This window comes from Mizuhopecten yessoensis, unplaced genomic scaffold, assembly GCF_002113885.1.
Source record: "Mizuhopecten yessoensis strain PY_sf001 unplaced genomic scaffold, ASM211388v2 scaffold716179, whole genome shotgun sequence".
Taxonomy (NCBI): domain Eukaryota; kingdom Metazoa; phylum Mollusca; class Bivalvia; order Pectinida; family Pectinidae; genus Mizuhopecten; species Mizuhopecten yessoensis.
The window spans coordinates 109,854-134,037 of record NW_018479987.1 but is presented as its reverse complement, the minus strand read 5'-3'; the positions used below and the strand labels follow the sequence as shown (position 1 = coordinate 134,037).

Here is a 24,184-nt window from a genome sequence, read left to right as displayed (position 1 = left end):
ATGTGCGTTAACAAGGTTAAGAAAATGTTGGGGAAAATAATTAACGAAGGCCGATTGCGGCCTCAGTTGAGTATTTTTCCAACATTTTCGAATCCCGAATCATATATTCCACCAAATGGTACAAACTTACGTTGAAATTATCTATTCTATCAAAGAAAATGTAACGAAAGTCTTTTTCGTGTCCACCTTGGTGTCCATTAACCTTTGATAAAGAAGGTGACCTAGATAATCGATCCTTAGTTACATTTACAGGTATTGCATCCACAATGAACAAGCTTTATTGATGACTATTGAACAGCTTGAATATCATTAACATTAACATTTAAGGCAAAGAAATGACGCTACGTGAGCCTTAACTGAGTCTAAGGCAGATTTTAAGTTAAGCCAATATAAAACAAATTAAGGTATGTTCATACAATGTTCAGCATAACAAAACTTCATGATCAAATAATATTCGTAGTGAACATAACGAGGACATAATGAATGTCAGACAGATTAGGTTCTAAAAAAGGTGAAAATAATGCTAAGAACGAGTAATGAGTACGAGTATGTATCCCAATATAACGTTTTACCAGTAGTCGAAGAAGACCACGTTCAATGTGTGGTAAAAGGTCCATGCGAATATCATGAATTCCGTATTACTTTATCATACGAGTAAACACTTACGTCTATGATAGAATATGTACATTTCATACATTTATTCATATATTAGCAAACCAAATTCAGATACTCTATGTCTAGGTGTTGTTACCAAGACATAATCACAGGCAATACAAATTCCCCAAGCACATTGCAATGCTAAATAAAGCATTAAATACTAGTGTATTTCAAATTAATCTAACGCAAAAAAAGCTTAAGATGTGTTTCTTGTGATTCAATATACTGTATCATATATTTACTCTTTGTTTATATGATATTATATTTACATTTCCACTGTAGGTTCCTTTTTAAGAATTACACATAAGAAATTTGGTTCATAGGGCTATGAAAGCAATTGGATCAGTGTCATTTCGAAATTTCTCCTCTTGCTTCGCATGAGACAACCGTTAGAAGCAAACATTTCGATGATGTTTTGTTGATCCAGGAATATAGTTTGCACTGACGACATAGACACTTTAATATAGAAATGTAAGGAAACATCTGTATTTAGGTCAATAATGAAATTAATATAAGGATTGAACGGCATTTTCCAATGCTCATGCCGGGATGACTACAAATCGGTTGCATACATTTTAGCATGAACCGTTAGCGGCTTCGTGGTACATTGTAACTGTGCATGTAACCAATGCGCGTCCATCCCAGCATGAAATTGAAAAATAAAATGCCGTTCGATCCTTTAAAAGGAATACCAAGGAGAACATAAGAAAATTGGAAACCAAGATTTTTACTAACTTGTTGGATTATCATGCATATCTTTCTTTAACCAAAAGAAGGAATTGAGCTGGAATTTAGATGGCACGGTCTTTGTCATACTCATGCAGAATATTGGTCTGTTTAAGCATACTGAACCATCTTATAGAACAGCCATAACTTTAATACTTGATTTGACATTTTTTTTGTATCGGAGCAGTTTGGCACTATATATCTTATGTCAAATTAAATAGTTCAGCACATGAGTATAGAAACATTTCGTAATAAATATGTCTTTCTAATGCAAACCATACCTTAAAATACATAATTCGGAAGTAGCCATAAAATCAGTTTTTTGACAAAAATGTCAAAATGTCGTTATTTTGTTCTTTAAAAAAAGACGCATTTAGACTACAGACTCATTCTTTTAATATCCTGGACTTCAAATTTAACAGTAATGATGTCGTGTATAGCTGCTTACATAAGACATTTAGTCTATTCGCTTTGTCCCTAGCGAAAAGTCGTCAAGCGACAAAACAAAATAACGAAAAGACGAACACCCGCCAAAGCGGCGAAATAACGAAAAGACGAACACCCGCCAAAGCGGCGAAATAACGAAAGACGAACACCCGCCAAAGCGGCGAAAAGACGAAAAGACGAACACCCGCCAAAGCGGCGAAATAACGAAAAGACGAACACCCGCCAAAGCGGCGAAAAGACGAAAAGACGAAAGCCCGCCAAAGCCGAAACACGAAAAACCACCAAAGCTAATTAACGAAATAACGTCAAAAGGACGGAGAAAGTATGCCATTTTATTTCTATAATGTACGCCTTGGCGTTATTTTTATTTCGGCCTGGCTTTTTTTCATTATTTCGCTATGGCGGTTTATCGTCTTTTCGTCTTTTCGCCGCTTTGACGGGTGTTTGTTATTTCGTTCTGTCGCTTAATTGGCGTCTTTTCGCGGGGGATAAAGCGAAAAGACGAAATGTCATATAAAAGCCACCATAGTCGCGTCAGTGTCTGAATACAAATTGAATCATGGATTAATATCGATACACTAACATTTTTCAATACAAGGACACAGTTGAACTGCCTACCACAGACAGCACGTTTACCTATTTAATAGGTTATGTGTATAGCTGCATAAATCAACAGGGAGCCTTCTTGCAAATCCTTGATATGAATTGAGAGGGGTTTAAACTGACAATTGGAAGATCGACAACGGTTTCATGAATAATACGTCACCTATACCTATGTATTGAGGAATGTCAGGTAGATTGAGATAGACAGAGTTAACCGTTTGACGAACACATCAGTTTTACAGTTAAACAAGACACATTTTCCTAGGATGTCAAGGAGAAGGTTTAAACACGTCCGACAAGTCTAGTTGTTTTGAAGAAAATATCAAATGACTACGTCACAGCAGGTAGGTGTTAATTCAAGGGCACTGTGGATACGTTTATATGAAGACATGTAAGATAAAGGATGAGTTTAAGATCGTTAAATGTATAACCCGTATAATATTTAATTTCGTTTTCTTATGATATATGGCAAGCGTGTTTTTTTCGGATCCGATCGGCAACGTTACACCAAAACAGCAGTATACGTATACGAAGCTTCACAAATATCTCCCAGAATGCATGGCTTTGAGACAAGGAAGTAGTACATGTATCTAACAGCCATGCTATCATAGTTAAGTGAAGTATACGGATCACTTGCATAGAAAACACGGGATGCACAAGATAATCGTCGCTGGTAACATTGTACCATGATTTGTGGTTAACATATCCAGGTTAACACAAAAAACATTTTCGTATTCTCATAATTTTCTAACAAATCAGAAAATCTATAAAATGTGAACTAGGTGTCAGAAACAAACCTATTTAGGTCTGAGGTTTCCCACCCTATGTAATGCAACAGAGGAATGATCACTACGTAAACAAAAATGCATTCTGGGAGATGTTTGTGCAGATATAAAATATACACTCGGAGTAGTTAGTATGTCAGTTAACAAAACCAAATGAAGGATATAAATGACATTCAAATATATTGTATTTATAGTCACATTAAAATATAAGCAGCGACTTAAAAACGAATGGTCATAACATTACACATATCAACATAATCAGCTGTACATGACACCGGTGGCGTAGCAAATTAAAAATTGATTTAAAAACTAATATCATGCTGTTGCAGGCGCAGCGGAACAACACTGATTGATTGTCAGATTCAGATTCAGATTCTTTATTTCCTTATGTTTACAACACATCGGAGAGTAGACATACATATATACAAGCTATCACAATGTATAACACATCGGAGAGTAGACATACATATGTACAAGATATCACAATGTATAACACACATTACAGTGGATGCAATAGTGTACAATGCATAACATAGATTATTAAAACACAATATACCTGTATGTGGGTATAACATACAGAACATGCAGTATTATATTTAGTTAAACAATATTATTTCGTCGTTTTGTACTTAAATGCAAAAATTTGCCTAGGTTATTTAGATCTTTAACGATTTTGGTATTGAACAGTTCTATTAACTTGAAAACACTTGGTCGTTTGTAAAAATAAGGTTTAATATATTCATGCCTAAAATCCTCATAAAATTTGCATTCCAAATATGTCATCACAGGCGTAGCAGCATAAACTCGGAAATAGATGCCGTTACAGGCGTACGCGTAGCGGCATAAACTCGGATGTATATGTCATTACAGGCATAGCGACATAAACTCGGATATAGATGTCGTTACAGGCGTAGCGGCATAAACTCGGATATGTATATGTCATTACACGCGTAGCGGCATAAACTCGGATATGTATATGTCATTACAGGCATAGCGACATAAACTCGGATATATATGTCGTTACAGGCGTACGCGTAGCGGCATAAACTCGGATGTATATGTCATTGTAGGTGTAGCGACATAAACTCGGATGTGCATGACATTACAGGGTGAAACATTCCAAACATTATATTTTGTTATAATACCTCGAGTTGTTCTTCCGTAGTTTAGTCGCTAAACCTGTTATGTAATGTTTACATCTCTATTTTAATACTTAACCTGCTCCATATGCACGTCAGTCCAATTCTCGCACCAGGACATGTCTAAAGACTTTGTGACGAGTAATTTAGCCAATGCTCCATATAACTATACATCGTATTACATGTAGTCTTACATTCATGTGTAAAAGTACAAATCCAAACAACTCGGTACATTTAATTATCCGATAACGTCATGTATATATAGCATTAACTTCATGTCAGGGCAGTCATTAATATACTACCTTGTATTTGAATACTCTTCAGTAAGAAGTTTTTTCCAAATTTTTAAGAATATGAATACAAAATTGCGGCACTTCCTAAAAAGTGAGCCAATTTTTCGCCAATCACAAATGTTTTGGTGTTATTTTGTTGGAGAATTGATGAGACATTAAGCAAACAGAGCTTCACAGCATGGAGATAGTTATAATCACTTGACAGATACGTGTATAATTATATAGAAGGTATTGGGAGGAGGTCAAGAGACAGCACATGAACTTTTAAGATCGTCAGCACAATATTTAGGTTTTGCAGTAAAAGCAAAAAAGTGGGGTGTGGCATATGTGAACCTGCTAGAAATATCAGGATATAGTAAAGGGACTATAATTTCATCGTCTCCCCATTTCCATAAAAAGCACGGTCCTCCCACATTTCACAGGTAGATTTACATTTTTGATAAGGAAAAGAGTAATATAATCTTTCCCCACCTCGGAGGTAAGAAAAAACATCTCAACGCAAGCTTAAGGTATAGGATTCTTAAATGTCTAGCCCGCGGCTAATTTTCGTGAGATGCAAACGTGAATTTCATAATTTCCAGTAGGTCAGAGTTATCTTCATTGTCGTGACGTCATGCGATTGTTATGACAGGGGAATCCCCCAATCTTTACCCTAGGGTAAGACAGAGATATTTTTCCCTGGCCTGAAGTTTGAATATCATCCAGAGGATTAGAGATTTCTTTGTCACACCCTCAAGGTAGGGGATGATTGTTTTTCTCCGATCCTGTTTCACACACAAATCTGCCAACAAGCGGTGATTGAATGAAACTTAAGTGTTCATTGCATGTTTTCGCACCAAAACCAGAGTCACCATCCATGATCTGCTAATGTTGACGTGACATTAATGCATTGATGACGCGACATACTGTTATTGTTATGATTTAGATCGCGCCATTCTGCACGAGACTATCTACCACCAGGTTGTGACAAGGTGATCTTTTTCTGGCTTAAAAGGGAGACCCACCTGTTAAGGGTGAGAGAACAGTTTTTTTCTCATTTCCCTGTGTGTCAGATTGAGCTTTCTGCCACACTTCAATTCAATTAATTCAACTAGTTTATTCTGTTAGCCTTACGTATACGACTTCTGAGATACAAAACACAATACCAATACATATTACCAGGTTAAACAGAGAAATGATGTACGGGAGAGTGATAATTGTATGTGATAATACTATATATATAATGACTGAGAGCGCTTCTTAATAGCAAATCTTATATATTTACCAAGATTACACAAATCTTTTACATTATTAGCACTGACCAATTTGAACAAGTTTAAATACACTGGGATGACTAAAATAATATGGCTTTAGGCATCTCACCCGTAAATCTGCATAAATAGGACACTTAAGGATGAAGTGAAACTCATCCTCAATATCATGAGTATCACATAATGTACAAACTCTATTGGACCTAGCTAAATTATTGTATCTTCCACTTTCAATATTGAGCTTGTGGGCGCTTAAGCGAATACATGAAATACTGTTCTGATACAACTGATCAATAGGTTTTTGAGGTAGTATTGCAGACCAAAATTATCTACTTAATGCTTCTGTATTTTAGACAAATTTTCTTGTACATGTATATCATAAAATTTGTGCTTTATTAACTTGTACACAATCTTACTTTCATAGCAGTTATTCCATAAATACCCTAATCCTAACTTATTCAATTCTGAGTGTATATTTATAATCCAATCATAACATGCTTTCAATAATACAATTGTCTGTTTCTTTCACTTTAACCCAGTATTTTAATATTTTCATTTTCCGAACAATATATACATTGGAAGTCTACCTAATTCGTAATATACAAGGTCATCCACTGCTTACATAGTTTTATCTGTATTAAGAGTAAGCTTCCATTCATTATTATACAAACATAAAGCATCTAACATAGATTGTAGAGCATGCGGTGTTTCTGCAATAAGAACTGTGTCATCTGCGTACATAAGTAAAAATAAGGATATCATACCAATTTCAACTGGTTGACAATTTTCTCTGATAAAATTAATTTCACAGTCATTGACAAATAATCTGTATAAAATTGGTGAGAGAACTTCTCCTTGGAAAAGACCGATTCTGCTCGAAAAATATTCTGAAATACGACAGTTGTATTTAACACAGGATTTAACATTTTCATAAAAGGATTGTATAATCTTTAACAATTTACCTTGAACTCCGTGTTTAACGAGTTTACACCACAATTTCCCTCTATCAATAAGGTCAAAAGCCTTTTTGTAATCTACAAAGCAATATACCTTTTTTTTTTAACTTAGAGATCTATTAATTAATGACTGAAGTACGAATATAGCATCTACAGTTGAGTGACCAGCTTTAAAACCAAACAGGGCATCAGTAATAATTGAATTTTCTTTGTCCCACTGTTAAGTCTTCTGTTTAAAACTGCAGTAAAAAGTTTGCCCATACAACTGACAAGAGTAATTCCTCTATAATTACCAACATCATTAATATCACCTTTTTGTGTGTACTGGAACAATGCAGCCACGTGACCACACTTCCGGAAAAAGACCCGATTCAAATATTCGTCTGAAAAGCTTCGTTATACAAGGGGTTAAAATGTCTTTATAATCTACGAAAAGTTCATTTAAGATTAAATCTTCACTTCAGCTTTTATCTCTCTTCAAATTTCTAATTGCGATATGTACCTCATCTTCTGTAAATGGTTTATCTAATTCTTCAAATATTGTTAAATCAATGTTATCATAAAAGTCCTGAGTAGTAGCATCAATATCACCAGTGTTACTACTAACACTTTTGAAATATTCTAAAAAATCATTGATATTAATTTGTGGTTGGGATACACTGTTTTTACGCTTTGAAAAATATGTATAAAACTTCTTCGGATTGTTCTTTCTGAGAAACTCGACCATATCACCTTCTTGTCGTTTATATTGTCGTTTGAGTCTATATTCCAACTTTTTGTAAGCCCGTGTTTTACTTATAAGAACAGCATGATTCTCACAGGATTTAGAAACATTAAGATTAAACAATACATTTTTATACTCATTATATTTAATTTTACATTCATCAGTAAACCACGGTTTGTCCTCTTTCTCCACCTTATGTTGACGGGGATAGCGTGACGTACTTTTAGCAATTTTAACGTCACAGTTAGGTAAAATAAGTCATTTATATCACCACAAAAGTTTGCTACACATATATCAAGGTCTTCATGAGTACCCAAAGGCATATCACATATATCAAGGAGTTCTTCAATTATTACATTAAGACCATTACATATTTTATCTGTATTATCTCTGTTCCACCTTACATTTTTACATGTCTTACCTGTACATGTCTTACCTGTACATGCCTTACCTGTACATGTCTTACCTGTACATGCCTTACCTGTACATACCTTACCTGTACATGTCTTACCTGTACATGCCTTACCTGTACACGTCTTACCTGTACATGCCTTACCTGTACATGTCTTACCTGTACATGAAGCACCGTTTTGGTCATCAGTAATATTATTGCTATATGTACTGATATTGAAGGAGAAATACAATGATGAATGGTCAGAAAGAGTATTGAACTCGCCCGTACCAAAGTTTATAACATTAGAAATATAATCACAATCAACTAAGAAGTAATCAATCAGGCTCGTGCCGTTGTTACTACAAAATGTAAGACTTCCGTCTTTGTCACATGTATGACGACCATTAACTATACGCATATTCGTATTTTTACACAATGTAAGTAGTTTTCTGCCATAAGTATTCACATATTTATCCATATTACTACGATTCTGAATATTTAAATCATTACTGAAATACATAAAATCTAACGTATCATTATTAAGGCCATCATTTACTATGAAATCCGGTCTAGTTCCTGTTCTAGCAATAAAGTCGCCGGTAACATATAGATTTCTATTTGTTTTGTAACGGCTAATTGACTCTTCAAGAGTAATAAAAATGTCAACATCACATTTAATATAAAAAAACACTATTTTCTGGCGGGAAATAGCAAAAACACAAAAATACAGACTTTTCATCATACACATGTACATTTTAGCTTAGTTTTACCAAAATATACAATATTTTCAACTAAACAAAACACATTTTTTAAATAGCTCTTGTGTAAAATTACAACTCCGCCTCCTTTCCCAGTAGGTCTAGGAAAAATGTATGTACAGTACCCATCTAGCTCAATAACATCAGTATCTGTAATCCAGCATTCGGTAATACAAACAATATCATATCTATAAATTATGTCTACAAAGTTTTTTCCCTGTGTGTAAGATTGAGCTTTCTGCCACCCTTCACAGGCGTGTTTCCCGTTTTAGCCGGGAAAGATCGGCTTGTCACCCCCTAGGGGGAGATAGCCTCGTGCCGATTAGCACGTGTTCAATTGTGACGTCATGAAAATGCGTCATCGGTAATTGTGACGTCATCAAAAGGGAATGACGATATGCATACCCCACATGTGATTTTGTTTAAAAACATGGCAGACTACTGTTGATTAAGTTGTGACTGAAATAAAAGGATGGGAGAAAAATAATCATCCCCTACCTTGAGGGTGTAACAGAGTAATCTCCAAGCCTCGGGGTTCTTTTTTTGGATGTCTAACCCTCGGCAGAGCCTCGGGTTAGACAACCAAAAAACATGACCCCTCGGGTTGGAAATTTCTCTGTCACACCCTCAGGGCAGGGGAAGATTCTATTAGACCAGGGTAAGAAAGGGGTGTAGGAAATTTCTATCTTACACCCCATTTCACATGACGTGACGTCACAATGGCTCGACAATGACGTGACGTCACGAATTTGGAGCTCTCCGATGCCGCAATGTGGAAAAGGCAACGTGATGAAATTAAGAACCTTTTATGAAATATTTACCGTACACGTTAGAATTATGTTCTCGTCTAAAAAGCTCTGATGGGAAATTGATATTTTCAAAATGGTGGCCAGTCCAAACGCATTTTCATGGTTTCTGAGCTTATTCTTGTGGTTGGAATGAGAGAAAAATACCTTTTCGTGCCCAAGGATTTTCAAATTTGGCAAAACCCTCGGGTGGAATTTCCCTATCCTACACCACTGAGCATGAAGGAGTCTTATATTCTCCCATCCTTCACATGTCTGTCTCCCGTTTAAGCCGGGAAAGATCAGCTTGCCACCCCATAGAGGGAAATAGCCTCGTGCCGATTAACACGTGAGAGACAGCTGTATGGTGCAGAGTAGTTCCTTTTTGGCATAGTGTTTCAATTATAGAATTTTAAGGATGCTATCCCTTTTTGTTGTTTTATGTTCGTCTTTGGTAAAATCATTTCTACAGTTGATATTGACATGAGAATGCAAATCCGTCCGAACTATCTTCCGAAATTGTGTGTAAACTATCTGCTTTCTCTTTCATGCATTAGCTCTTTTTTTCAAAATAGCCTTCCTTCTCCCTGCTATTGAAGAAATATGCAAGGATATAAAAAGAAGAAGAATTGACCCTTTTTCAAACTTGTCTTTCTTATCCAAAATCTTGGGAAAATGCGGTTGTGAGAAAATTTGACAAACGACCTGATGAAAGTTTTCTCACAACAATCTACAAATTGCTCATATTCTATGATATGCAACAGAATCTGGTCTTAGAGAGTAGACCATGATATTGCCGAAACTTCGGACAACAACTGTTCTATTGTGGATCTGACCTCCAAAGGGGTCTGAGGGGTTTTGCCAAAAGGGGTCAAATTGATAAACGTTTCATCGATTTTCTTCTCCAGACATTCTTCTTCAGAGACAGATATGGCAGAATAAAATACTCTTTATGGACGAAAAGGTCTTAAATGTTTTATAAAAAATGTGAATTCCATTACTCAAGGGAGTGGTATTAATTACTTCTGTATTATAATTCTGTTTTCTAACAGTAAACAGATATGTACATGTATATGCTATGTTGGTAAATCACCTATATATCATATGGTATCAGCGAATCAACAGTCAAAAACCATATTTGGATTATACAATGTATGTTTTACTATTATTTGTTGCGTCACAACAATATATAATATAGTTTAACTGAGGTGTCCCTTCATGTGTGTAAGCCTTTTATTATCTATACCCTATACCCCTGTGTTACCATTGACTGTCTGCTCGGCATTGAATATTTGTATATCCACTTTTACTACAATAAGTTATTATCCTTTCTTTTTTTCGGTTGCAAATATAGTACTTGCAGGGTTTTTCCCCCGAGAGAGAAGACCGAGGGAACTATGTTTTCTTGAAGAGAAAATAAAATGTAAACCAAACTTATAGGCTGTTTGATTGTATTGACCCCCATTGTTGTTTAAAAACCCCTTTGCGAGACTTTTAAGATGACGGTAGATAATGAGGTGATAAACTGAGTTGCTTACTAAGGGTGAACGTTTTGTCCGGCAGGCCCGGACCGTGGTCCCTGGACACAGGAGGACCGAAGGTTCGCCAGCATTCGGTGCCAGATCCGTCATGTCTGGAGGATCTATGGGCGTTTTGTCACGAACCAGACTAGGGAGTGGGCAGTCTGACCTCTACTTAACAGAGCTACCACGAAACGATGAGGATGAGGAAACCTTAGGGAAGTTCCAGGGCGACCACGTCATCAACGATAACGGTAAAATGGCGTCATATATAGGCTTGAATGGTGTGTAACTTTCTCAGGTGTTCACCCTAAGGCCCGGTGGTACGAAGCACTACGAATGCGAAATGTTACTTTCCCGTGTAAAATGATATTTAGTAACCCCCCACCCTCCCCCTCAAGACGTATGTCCCTGTTTCAGATAATATTTGTTAGTAATTGTATAAAAGTAGGACATTCTTATAAAAATATTCGAGTAGAAATGCTTGCGTACATTATCATTATAATAAACAAATTCAATCAACTGTCAAATTATCTAAACGCAATATTTCAAGCAGCATACACAAAACTAAGCATAACTAATTTTGGAGGAACAAAAATATAATCAAGTTGTAAAGCTACATGTGAGATTTTTTTTTTACCAAATAGCATGTTCTGCCACCAACACTTCGTTGCTGTTTTTACTCTTTATCTATATGGCGCCAACTGCTGGTGTCACCGAATAACACTAGCGGCCGGCTGTGCACGTGATAACGGCGTTAACGCTAAATATTGGTGTCACAATGTTGATAAACAGATGGAATATCAAAAGCGATTATGATATAACTTTACCATTGTGAATGTCATGTACCCTTCGCCTCTAAAGCAGTTACAAAATCATTGATCACACATATATCGCATGGTATATCCTGCCCTCCTTTTACGTGTAAGTTACAGAATGGAATGGTCGTTTGTTGTCCCTGTAAATCAAGCATACTGTGCTGTGAATGATGGTGGTCGGATTATCAAGACTCCAATATATGTGTCCATACTGGTAATAGATATGGTAGTAAAATCTGCGTCCTATTATAGACGGCTTAATGTTTCTTTTATACATTGAGATGTATCCAAACGATAAGCTTAGTGTGATATAAATATAAAGATTTTATTTTGATATCATTATAACACCCCGTCTAAGTAGTTCGTCTGGTCTCCTCTTACATTCGGTGCCTACAACAACATCCAGTTTTTACAGACTTAGCGTTTGAAGTGTTTTTCTTCTATTTGATTAGTGTGCCTATAGAAAGTTTTTATATATTCTAGCAATATGGTATTTAAAAACACATACTCAGAATATGACACGGACAACACATGTAAAATCGAGGTAGCTGATATCCATGGAGTGTTGACTTTCTTTTCATCATATTTGAATAGGGTTTACCAATGAAGACTTTAAATCAATACCGGTTCCCTTTTCAAACAAGGAGCCTGGCATTATTCTACCTGTGATAGGCTAATTGATCCAAATACGGTCCTTTAATTATGTGTGCAGAGTGCTTAAGATCATTGGAAAGCAAATACACTCCGCTGGGAGTACGACCGGATAGTTCTACACGCTTTAACGATGTATGAATACAAATAATTATGACTGCGTGCTTTAAGCCAGTATAACGCTACTGTGCCTCAATATGATGAGCGTGTTTGATAAGGTCTACTGTGTCAGATCAAAAGTGTCACTACTAAGGATGTAGCAGCGTAACTTTCAACCTAGATGTGTACTGAGGGGAGGCTATTAACACTAAGAGCATATAACACCTTGTGTCCGTAGCCGTTTACCTTGTGGACACTAGCGTCTACAATGCCTTGTGTCTACAGACATTGACAGTGTAGAGACTGCAACATATTGTGTCTATTTAGACGTTTAACGTGTGAAGGTTATGACGTCTCGTGTCTATAGACGTTTACCGTGTGGAGACTGTAACATCTTATGTCCATAGACGTTTACCGTGTGGAGACTGTAACATCTTATGTCCATAGACGTTTACCGTGTGGAGACTGTAACATCTTATGTCCATAGACGTTTACCGTGTGGAGACTGTAACATCTTATGTCTATAGACGTTTACCGTGTGGTGACTGTAACGTCTTGTGTCTATAGACGTTTACCGTGCAGAGACTGTAACGTCTTTTGTCTATAGACGGTTACCGTGGGGAGACTGTAGCGTCTTTTATTTATAGACGTTTAGCGTGTGGAGACTGTACCGTATGGTGTCTATCGAAGTTTACTGTGTGAAGGTTATAACGTCTCGTGTCTATAGACGTTTTCCGTGTGGGGACTGTAACGTCTTATGTCTATAGGAGTTTACAGTGTGGAGACTGTAACGTCTTATGACTATAGACGTTTACCGTGTGGAGACTGTAGCGTCTTGTGTTTATAGACGTTTACCGTGTGGAGACTGTAACGTCTTGTGGCTATAGACGTTTACCGTGCGGAGACTGTAGCGTCTTTTATTTATAGACGTTTACCGTGTGGAGACTGTAACGTCTTATGTCTATAGGCGTTTACCGTCTGGAGACTGTAACGTCTTATGTCTATAGGCGTTTACCTTGTGGAGACTGTAACGTCTTATGTCTATAGGCGTTTACCGTGTGGGGACTGTAACGTCTTATGTCTATAGGAGTTTACAGTGTGGAGACTGTAACGTCTTATGACTATAGACGTTTACCGTGTGGAGACTGTAGCGTCTTTTGTTTATAGACGTTTACCGTGTGGAGACTGTACCGTATGGGGTCTATCGAAGTTTACCGTGTGAAGGTTATAACGTCTCGTGTCTATAGACGTTTACCGTGTTGAGACTGTAACGTCTTGTGTCTATAGACGGTTACCGTGCGGAGACTGTAACGTCTTGTGTCTATAGACGTTTACCGTGCGGAGACTGTAATGTCTTGTGTCTATAGACGTTTACCGTGTGTAGACTGTAACGTCTTGTGTCTATATACGTTTACCATGTGGAGACTGTAGCGTCTTTTGTTTATAGACGTTTACCGTGTGGAGACTGTAACGTATGGTGTCTATCGAAGTTTACCGTGTGAAGGTTATAACGTCTCGTGTCTATAGACGTTTACCGTGTGGAGACTGTAACGTCTTGTGTCTATAGACGTCTACCTTGTGGAGACTGTAGTGTCCTGTGTTTTATATAGACGTTTATATTATGAAGACCTCAAAGTCTTGTGTCTGTTAAGACGTCTTCCGGTAAGATACTGTAGCGTCTGGTGTATAAAGACGTTTCCGTGTGGTGACTGTACCGCTTTGTGTCTATAGACGTCTTCCGGTAAGATACTTTAGCGTCTTGTGTATAAAGACGTTTCCGTGTGGTGATTCTACCGTCTCGTTTGTATAAAGACGTCTACTGGCTGGATATAAACGTCTTCCGAGTTGAGACTGTAACGCGTTGTGTCTTTATACGTGTACCCTTGTTTACCGTAAAGTAGCAGCTATAGGGATATAGTATCAACATATCACATTGTGTACATACCACAGCTGTTTGGTGTTAAAACAGGGTAACAAGTGTATTTTGTGTCAACTGTATTACAACATGTGTCATTCATGGAATTATATGTCATTTTTACTCTGAACAATGGCTAACTCCCGACTACAGGATTATCAGCATATTGGACAGCCTTTTCTTGCTGAGGAAACTCGACTCCATTTTGGTGAAGCTTTTCTCCCATTGTTATTCACGTATCTCCGACTTTTCAATTTAGTTATTTTTTTATTTTTCAATAAAAGTCTATAATCCTTCATCCTCAAATTATTATATATCGCACTGTATTTTTTCCGACATGAATGTTCTCCATGTCGTCACTATTTGGCTACGATGATGATGCCTCGTTTTTGTGCATCATGTATGCATTGTTGGCGTAATTAGTAAATTTTTAACTTGCCCCCCCCCCCCATTTTTTCGAGGGGGGGGGGCACAACAAATACATGTACCACATACAAATGATATGTCAGTATATTGACCCTATTTGTGTTGTATATACGCAAACATGTTTATCACTTAATGACATGGGACGACGGTTGTTAACATGTTATGGTACATGTATTAGGTATGCGGTATCGATTTCAATCTGTTCGAATTGAGCTAATTTTACTGCAAATTAATATTAGCAGAGGTTTTTTTTATGAAAAAGGGACCAGTTGTTTGTGTAGAAAGTAACATTTTGGTATTGCATATTTCCAAACTGATGAATCCTAGTGAGGATAAGAGTTTTTATATGTTCTTAAGTAATGTTATCGATAACACGAGATCAGCTCTGACTATATATGTACTTCCCACTTGATGTTTGTTTGGACATGGAATCTATTTTTTTCTGATTCAGAAAGGAAAAAGAAAAAATTGGAACAATCGGAAGTTAAGAAGGAAATATACAAAAGAGAATGCGCTCGATGTCATGTTGTACCTGTCAGCGCCTACCTCCGGGCGCCATCCAGCAGTTCCCTCGTCATACGTCACTACAATCTAGGACCAAACGGCGCAAAGGCGCTGTCCGCCCCACTAATGGTAAATTGTTGGAGATGATATCTAGATTATAGTCCTATACTTAAATCTAGATTGCTCTAGACCAGCTGAGAGGTATGTCGTATTTACCCAGTAAAGCATTCATGTACAAATGTATTTTGCTGGCTCGTAATTATCAAATGTTTGTCAGATTCAATCAGTTTGTGTTTTGACAACCACTTGCCAGTGGGTGTCATTAAAAACTACATCCTGGTGGAGACAAAAGTGAGGTTTATACCGCTACCTGTCAATATTACACCTGATAATATCGGTATGTATATACCAGTAATTACACACTAACACACACAGATATAGAACGGCACGGGATATTAAACTATGTCGATAAATATCATATCATTAACATAATACCAACAACGTCCTTAAACTAATGGAATTATCTTTGTTTGTGTTTACTTGTTAAACCCCAATCACCCTAGCCCCTACCCACCCACCAACACACACACAACAACGTTAGGGGTCATAATGAAACCAGCTTGCCCTTCTAGAGTCCTTGTATTAAAAAAATGTCTTAACAGCTCGTTTTAATCCCATACGCCGATATCAACCACTGTTTATATACAAGGTCGGTAAATCATGCAGTTACGGGCCCGACATTTAAATTTCACAAAGATGTTGCCTTTTGTGTACTTTCGAGTAATTTCAATGATCGAGCATGCAGGTGTTTAAGTATGTCTTTGGTTCAGGGTTCTAGTGTCATTGGCATGTTTTAATGTTATTTAGTATACATATTGACGTATGACTGTTCACCAATATAATATGCTGTCTAAACATTTATCTGTACAGTAATACTGTACGCGTACTTATCTTAGCGCACTCAAATACCATTTAATCAGTGTTAAACATGTTGTGACATTGTACATGTATACTCCACAAGTGGAAATAATGTGTTATGACATTGTATACTCCACAAGTAGAATTAATGGACTGTGGATTTTAAATATCCCTGAAGATCTTTTAATCAATCTTAAAGAACTTTACCTCAAGAACCATTCTTCTATCAGAATAGTTGAATGTCCTGCTCCATACACTACAAGTCACCATACCAAACGCATGCGTTCTCTTTTATTGTAGTAGCTTTCAATTCTTTAGAAAGGCGACCGACGTTATAGATATATGGTTGTAAATCATTTTGAATCATATTTTGTGAAAAAATCTCGACGATGTCCAATATGAAATAGACTGAGGATTAAATAGTGAGAATGTTCGAGTTACTTGTTCACACAATAATTGTGGAGTTCGAAGACAAGGTTTTCCACACTGTCGACATTCCCATGGAAACAAGCAGTGCCCCATTCCTGGTCAACTTGTTTTCATTTGAGGATTTTTTAATTGAAAAGTGTTGGGTTTTTTCAAAATTGAGAACAAAAATTCTTCATTATGTTTTCATCTTAGCTTTAAGATATCCTGACGATGTGTAGCAAGAACTTTAATTGACTACGAATGACATTAGTCTCTTCTACATCAGCTGCTTACCTCGATATTTACTTACAGCATGACCAACAGGGACGGCCTACCACCAAGCTGTACGATAGCGTGACGACTTCGATTTTCTGATTATGAACTTTCCCTTTCTTTCTAGTAACTGTAAATCTCCCTACTTACGATATTAATTTGTAGCAATTGATTCAGAATACAAGGGCTTCTTCCGAATATCTCGACTTTTGTGACATGTAGTTTCATGATGAGTGAACCTATAATACAAATTTTCGAGAGATGCAGGCTGACGCAGGTTGATGAAGGCTATGGGCAGGTTTAAGGCCGCAATCATGATATCATAGGGGACTATTATATCTCCTTTTTTAATCATACTCATAAGTCTGTCTTGTAGTTTCGTTGTTACTTCCCCGGTTATTACTCTTGAGAACGTGACATTCCTTGGATCTGACCAAGATTTACATGGTGGGTGTCGTCGATGAAGCAGAAGATGTTAACTCTAAAGGAACACCTCGTTTTAGTCTCCTCATGTTGCACGTTTACAAGAGTCTTCATTTAATATTTCCTTTATTTTCCCAAGTTTCATCGATTTCGAGTACGAATAACAGTTTTGGTTACATTTAGGTATTTTTTAGTTGTAACTTACAGCAATAGTATTCGTTTTAACTATATTTGAAGGTAGTCAGGACTATATCACCCTTCTGAATGGTAACGACGGCGAGTCAGTGTATATAAAGACATATTTCTGTGATTTCAGTTGGACGATACGGTGACGCATGTAGACATTGTTGGTAACGCTATAGAGGTACAAGGCCTGGTCTCCCTCCTACAAGCTATCACCGAAAACCGATCTGTACGACACTTGGTAAGTCTATTTGTATACAGAGACATGGTATTGACCGTTTGTCTGTAGACTCCAGACTACTCCTCCTGAATTACTGAGCAGATTTTAATCATATTTAGCACACATCTTACACATCACTTAAAACTGTGCATCACTGTTCGCCATGTCGATTTCACTACTACTGAGAAAGTAACTAGGGATGTTCATTTACTTAGCATAACAAAATGTGTTTAATCTGCTACTTCAAAAGTGTCAGGTGGATTTCCAAGGTTTTTCCCTGACATCTCTTAAATATCGTATGAACATGTAAAATGGCGTTGTAGTGTAAAGTTATTTAACGCTTTTATAAAAAAAAAAATGATCTTAGTGTTGTAATTAAATGTAATTTGATATGAAGTGCATGTGTTGGAGGAATTGAATAATATTGTGAAAACGAATTGGAATAGTGATATATGAGATACATATTTAATTTGGATTTCTCTTTTACAAAACCATGATTATTCCTTATTGAGTGATAGGGTATTTAAATTTCTGTACTTGTATACTTTGTTTATTATGGTGTTCATAAAGCGGGTATTTAATTTTTCCTTTGAAAAAACCCATATGTATATACCTACCAAAAATTTGAAAGCATTCAGCTGAGTTATATATTTATTTTACATACAGGACATATCTGACAATAATCTGACGAGTACAGGAGCCAAGGTTCTCGGCGAATTCATACGTCATAATAAAAACACAACTCTCGAGCATCTAGTGATGTCTGGTGAGTGACGTCATACATCAAAGTAAAATCACTTCTGCCAGGTACGTTATGCTGTTTGCAAAGTGACGTCACACATTAGAGTAGAGTACTACTCTCAAGAATCTGGTGATGGTATGTGACGTCATACTAAGTTAATCACGCTCTTTTCATAGCATCTCGTATCTGGTCGTTGACATCATATACTGTGTATTACAGTACAACACTATTTTCGTCATCTGATAGTATCTGATCAGTAAGGTCATTAATAACGGTTTGGTGAAAAACAGTATGCTACACGTTCCTTATGACAGATCTTCATAATTCCTGAGAGACAGACTGGTCACAAACAACCCGATGAGTATGTAACGCAGTCTTAGGGGACGAAATATGCACAAATGATTAAAACCAGCAATATCTTTTTCGTAGCAACCGTTTCACTCCTAAAATTCCAGCTTGATCCAAAGGAGCGAGAAGTCCTAATTTGTGTTATGCTTTGAAAGGGGTTTGTCTAAAGTACGTACGGTTCTGCTTTATGTTTGTGTTAATGTCTACCACTGGTGCTCAAATGTAGACACAATCTTATATTCGGATACGTCGCCTGTTCCCAAGATAACACAATACAATCAAACCTTTAAAGGTTGTGTATTGTTAGGATAAAGCAAGACAATATTTATGTAGTAGCTATAATGTCCTGTATGATCGTATTGTATTGATAGAAAGAACAAATAAAACATCCCTACAAATGAATAGTGAATGGCATTTGTCGCGAGGGACATGATAGGAAGGACATTGAAAAAGGACGACACATGTTGACGACAACCTAGGGAGGACACTGATAATAGACGACACATATTGACGACAACCTAGGAAAGACATTGATAAAGGACGACACATGTTGAGAACAACCTAGGAAGGACACTGATAAAGGACGACACATATTGACGACAACCTAGAAAGGACATTGATAAAGGACGACACATGTTGACGACAACCTAGGAAGGACACTGATAAAGGACGACACATATTGACGACAACCTAGAAAGGACATTGATAAAGGACGACACATGTTGACGACAACCTAGGAAGGACACTGATAAAGGACGACACATATTGACGACAACCTAGAAAGGACATTGATAAAGGACGACACATGTTGACGACAACCTAGGAAGGACATTGATAATGGACGACACATATTGACGACAACCTAGGAAGGACATTGATAATGGACGACACATATTGACGACAACTTAGGAAGGACATTGATATTGAACGACACATATTGACGACAACCTAGTAAGGACATTGATAATGAACGACACATATTGACGACAACTTAGGAAGGACATTGATATTGAACGACACATATTGGCGACTCCCTTCGAAGTACACTGGTAATGGACGACACATTTTGGCAACAACCTAGGAAGGACATTGATAATGAACGACACATATTGACGACAACCTAGGAAGGACATTGATATTGAACGACACATATTGGCGACTCCCTTCGAATCACACTGGTAATGGACGACACATATTGACGACAACCTAGGAAGGACATTGATAAAGGACGACACATGTTGACGGCAACCCAGGAAGTACATTGATAATGGACGACACATGTTGACGACAGCCTTGGAAGGACATTGATAATGGCCGACACATGTTGACGACAACCTAGGAAGGACACTGGTAATGGACGACACATATTGACGAAAACCTAGGAAGGACATTGATATTTAACGACACATATTGGCGACTCCCTTCGAATCACACTGGGAATGGACGACACATATTGACGACTACCTAGGAAGGACATTGATAATGAACCACACATATTGACGACAACCTAGGAGGACATTGATAATGGACGACACATATTGTCGACAACCTAGGAAGGACATTGATAAAGGACGACACATGTTGACGGCAACCCAGGAAGGACATTGATAATGGACGACACATGTTGACGACAACCTTGGAAGGACATTGATAATGGACGACACATGTTGACGACAACCTAGGAAGGACATTGATCATGGACGACACATATTGGCGACTCCCTGCGAAGGACACTGGTAATGGACGACACATTATGGCAACAACCTAGGAAGGACATTGATAATGGACGACACATATTGGCGACTCCCTGCGAAGTACACTGGTAATGGACGACACATTTTGGCAACAACCTAGGAAGGACATTGATATTGAACGACACATATTGGCGACTCCCTTCGAAGTACACTGGTAATGGACGACACATATTGACGACAACCTAGGAAGGACATTGATATTGTACGACACATATTGACGACAACCTAGGAAGGACATTGATATTTAACGACACATATTGACGACAACTTAGGAAGGACATTGATAATGGACGAAGGACATTGATATTGAACGACACATATTGGCGACTCCCTTCGAAGTACACTGGTAATGGACGACACATATTGACGACAACCTAGGAAAGACATTGATAAAGGACGACAATNAACGCATGCGTTCTCTTTTATTGTAGTAGCTTTCAATTCTTTAGAAAGGCGACCGACGTTATAGATATATGGTTGTAAATCATTTTGAATCATATTTTGTGAAAAAATCTCGACGATGTCCAATATGAAATAGACTGAGGATTAAATAGTGAGAATGTTCGAGTTACTTGTTCACACAATAATTGTGGAGTTCGAAGACAAGGTTTTCCACACTGTCGACATTCCCATGGAAACAAGCAGTGCCCCATTCCTGGTCAACTTGTTTTCATTTGAGGATTTTTTAATTGAAAAGTGTTGTTGTTTTTCAAAATTGAGAACAAAAATTCTTCATTATGTTTTCATCTTAGCTTTAAGATATCCTGACGATGTGTAGCAAGAACTTTAATTGACTACGAATGACATTAGTCTCTTCTACATCAGCTGCTTACCTCGATATTTACTTACAGCATGACCAACAGGGACGGCCTACCACCAAGCTGTACGATACGCGTGACGACTTCGATTTTCTGATTATGAACTTTCCCTTTCTTTCTAGTAACTGTAAATCTCCCTACTTACGATATTAATTTGTAGCAATTGATTCAGAATACAAGGGCTTCTTCCGAATATCTCGACTTTTGTGACATGTAGTTTCATGATGAGTGAACCTATAATACAAATTTTCGAGAGATGCAGGCTGACGCAGGTTGATGAAGGCTATGGGCAGGTTTAAGGCCGCAATCATGATATCATAGGGGACTATTATATCTCCTTTTTTAATCATACTCATAAGTCTGTCTTGTAGTTTCGTTGTTACTTCCCCGGTTATTACTCTTGAGAACGTGACATTCCTTGGATCTGACCAAGATTTACATGGTGGGTGTCGTCGATGAAGCAGAAGATGTTAACTCTAAAGGAACACCTCGTTTTAGTCTCCTCATGTTGCACGTTTACAAGAGTCTTCATTTAATATTTCCTTTATTTTCCCAAGTTTCATCGATTTCGAGTACGAATAACAGTTTTGGTTACATTTAGGTATTTTTTAGTTGTAACTTACAGCAATAGTATTCGTTTTAACTATATTTGAAGGTAGTCAGGACTATATCACCCTTCTGAATGGTAACGACGGCGAGTCAGTGTATATAAAGACATATTTCTGTGATTTCAGTTGGACGATACGGTGACGCATGTAGACATTGTTGGTAACGCTATAGAGGTACAAGGCCTGGTCTCCCTCCTACAAGCTATCACCGAAAACCGATCTGTACGACACTTGGTAAGTCTATTTGTATACAGAGACATGGTATTGACCGTTTGTCTGTAGACTCCAGACTACTCCTCCTGAATTACTGAGCAGATTTTAATCATATTTAGCACACATCTTACACATCACTTAAAACTGTGCATCACTGTTCGCCATGTCCATTTCACTACTACTGAGAAAGTAACTAGGGATGTTCATTTACTTAGCATAACAAAATGTGTTTAATCTGCTACTTTAAAAGAGTCAGGTGGATTTCCAAGGTTTTTCCCTGACATCTCTTAAATATCGTATGAACATGTAAAATGGCGTTGTAGTGTAAAGTTATTTAACGCTTTTATAAAAAAAAAAATGATCTTAGTGTTGTAATTAAATGTAATTTGATATGAAGTGCATGTGTTGGAGGAATTGAATAATATTGTGAAAACGAATTGGAATAGTGATATATGAGATACATATTTAATTTGGATTTCTCTTTTACAAAACCATGATTATTCCTTATTGAGTGATAGGGTATTTAAATTTCTGTACTTGTATACTTTGTTTATTATGGTGTTCATAAAGCGGGTATTTAATTTTTCCTTTGAAAAAACCCATATGTATATACCTACCAAAAATTTGAAAGCATTCAGCTGAGTTATATATTTATTTTACATACAGGACATATCTGACAATAATCTGACGAGTACAGGAGCCAAGGTTCTCGGCGAATTCATACGTCATAATAAAAACACAACTCTCGAGCATCTAGTGATGTCTGGTGAGTGACGTCATACATCAAAGTAAAATCACTTCTGCCAGGTACGTTATGCTGTTTGCAAAGTGACGTCACACATTAGAGTAGAGTACTACTCTCAAGAATCTGGTGATGGTATGTGACGTCATACTAAGTTAATCACGCTCTTTTCATAGCATCTCGTATCTGGTCGTTGACATCATATACTGTGTATTACAGTACAACACTATTTTCGTCATCTGATAGTATCTGATCAGTAAGGTCATTAATAACGGTTTGGTGAAAAACAGTATGCTACACGTTCCTTATGACAGATCTTCATAATTCCTGAGAGACAGACTGGTCACAAACAACCCGATGAGTATGTAACGCAGTCTTAGGGGACGAAATATGCACAAATGATTAAAACCAGCAATATCTTTTTCGTAGCAACCGTTTCACTCCTAAAATTCCAGCTTGATCCAAAGGAGCGAGAAGTCCTAATTTGTGTTATGCTTTGAAAGGGGTTTGTCTAAAGTACGTACGGTTCTGCTTTATGTTTGTGTTAATGTCTACCACTGGTGCTCAAATGTAGACACAATCTTATATTCGGATACGTCGCCTGTTCCCAAGATAACACAATACAATCAAACCTTTAAAGGTTGTGTATTGTTAGGATAAAGCAAGACAATATTTATGTAGTAGCTATAATGTCCTGTATGATCGTATTGTATTGATAGAAAGAACAAATAAAACATCCCTACAAATGAATAGTGAATGGCATTTGTCGCGAGGGACATGATAGGAAGGACATTGAAAAAGGACGACACATGTTGACGACAACCTAGGGAGGACACTGATAATAGACGACACATATTGACGACAACCTAGGAAAGACATTGATAAAGGACGACACATGTTGAGAACAACCTAGGAAGGACACTGATAAAGGACGACACATGTTGACGACAACCTAGGGAGGACATTGTAATGGACGACACATCTTGACGACAACCTAGGAAGGACATTGATAAAGGACGACACATGTTGACGACAACCTAGGAAGGACATTGATAATGGACGACACATATTGACGACAACCTAG

At 37.3% G+C, this 24,184-nt stretch overlaps 1 protein-coding gene across 1 annotated transcript in view; it reads left to right on the top strand.

Annotated features, from left to right (window-relative positions):
* Positions 1-2,494: 2,494 nt before the first annotated feature.
* Positions 2,495-24,184, top strand: part of LOC110441965 (leucine-rich repeat-containing protein 74B-like) — a 29,172-nt gene continuing 7,482 nt past the window's right edge. Inside the window, exons 1-8 of the mRNA XM_021485291.1 lie at positions 2,495-2,777; positions 11,081-11,291; positions 15,398-15,579; positions 17,789-17,896; positions 18,542-18,641; positions 19,047-19,093; positions 22,272-22,379; positions 23,025-23,124. Coding sequence (XP_021340966.1) covers positions 2,760-2,777; positions 11,081-11,291; positions 15,398-15,579; positions 17,789-17,896; positions 18,542-18,641; positions 19,047-19,093; positions 22,272-22,379; positions 23,025-23,124 — 874 coding nt within the window. The 5' untranslated portion in view covers positions 2,495-2,759. The remainder of the gene's footprint in view (positions 2,778-11,080; positions 11,292-15,397; positions 15,580-17,788; positions 17,897-18,541; positions 18,642-19,046; positions 19,094-22,271; positions 22,380-23,024; positions 23,125-24,184) is intronic.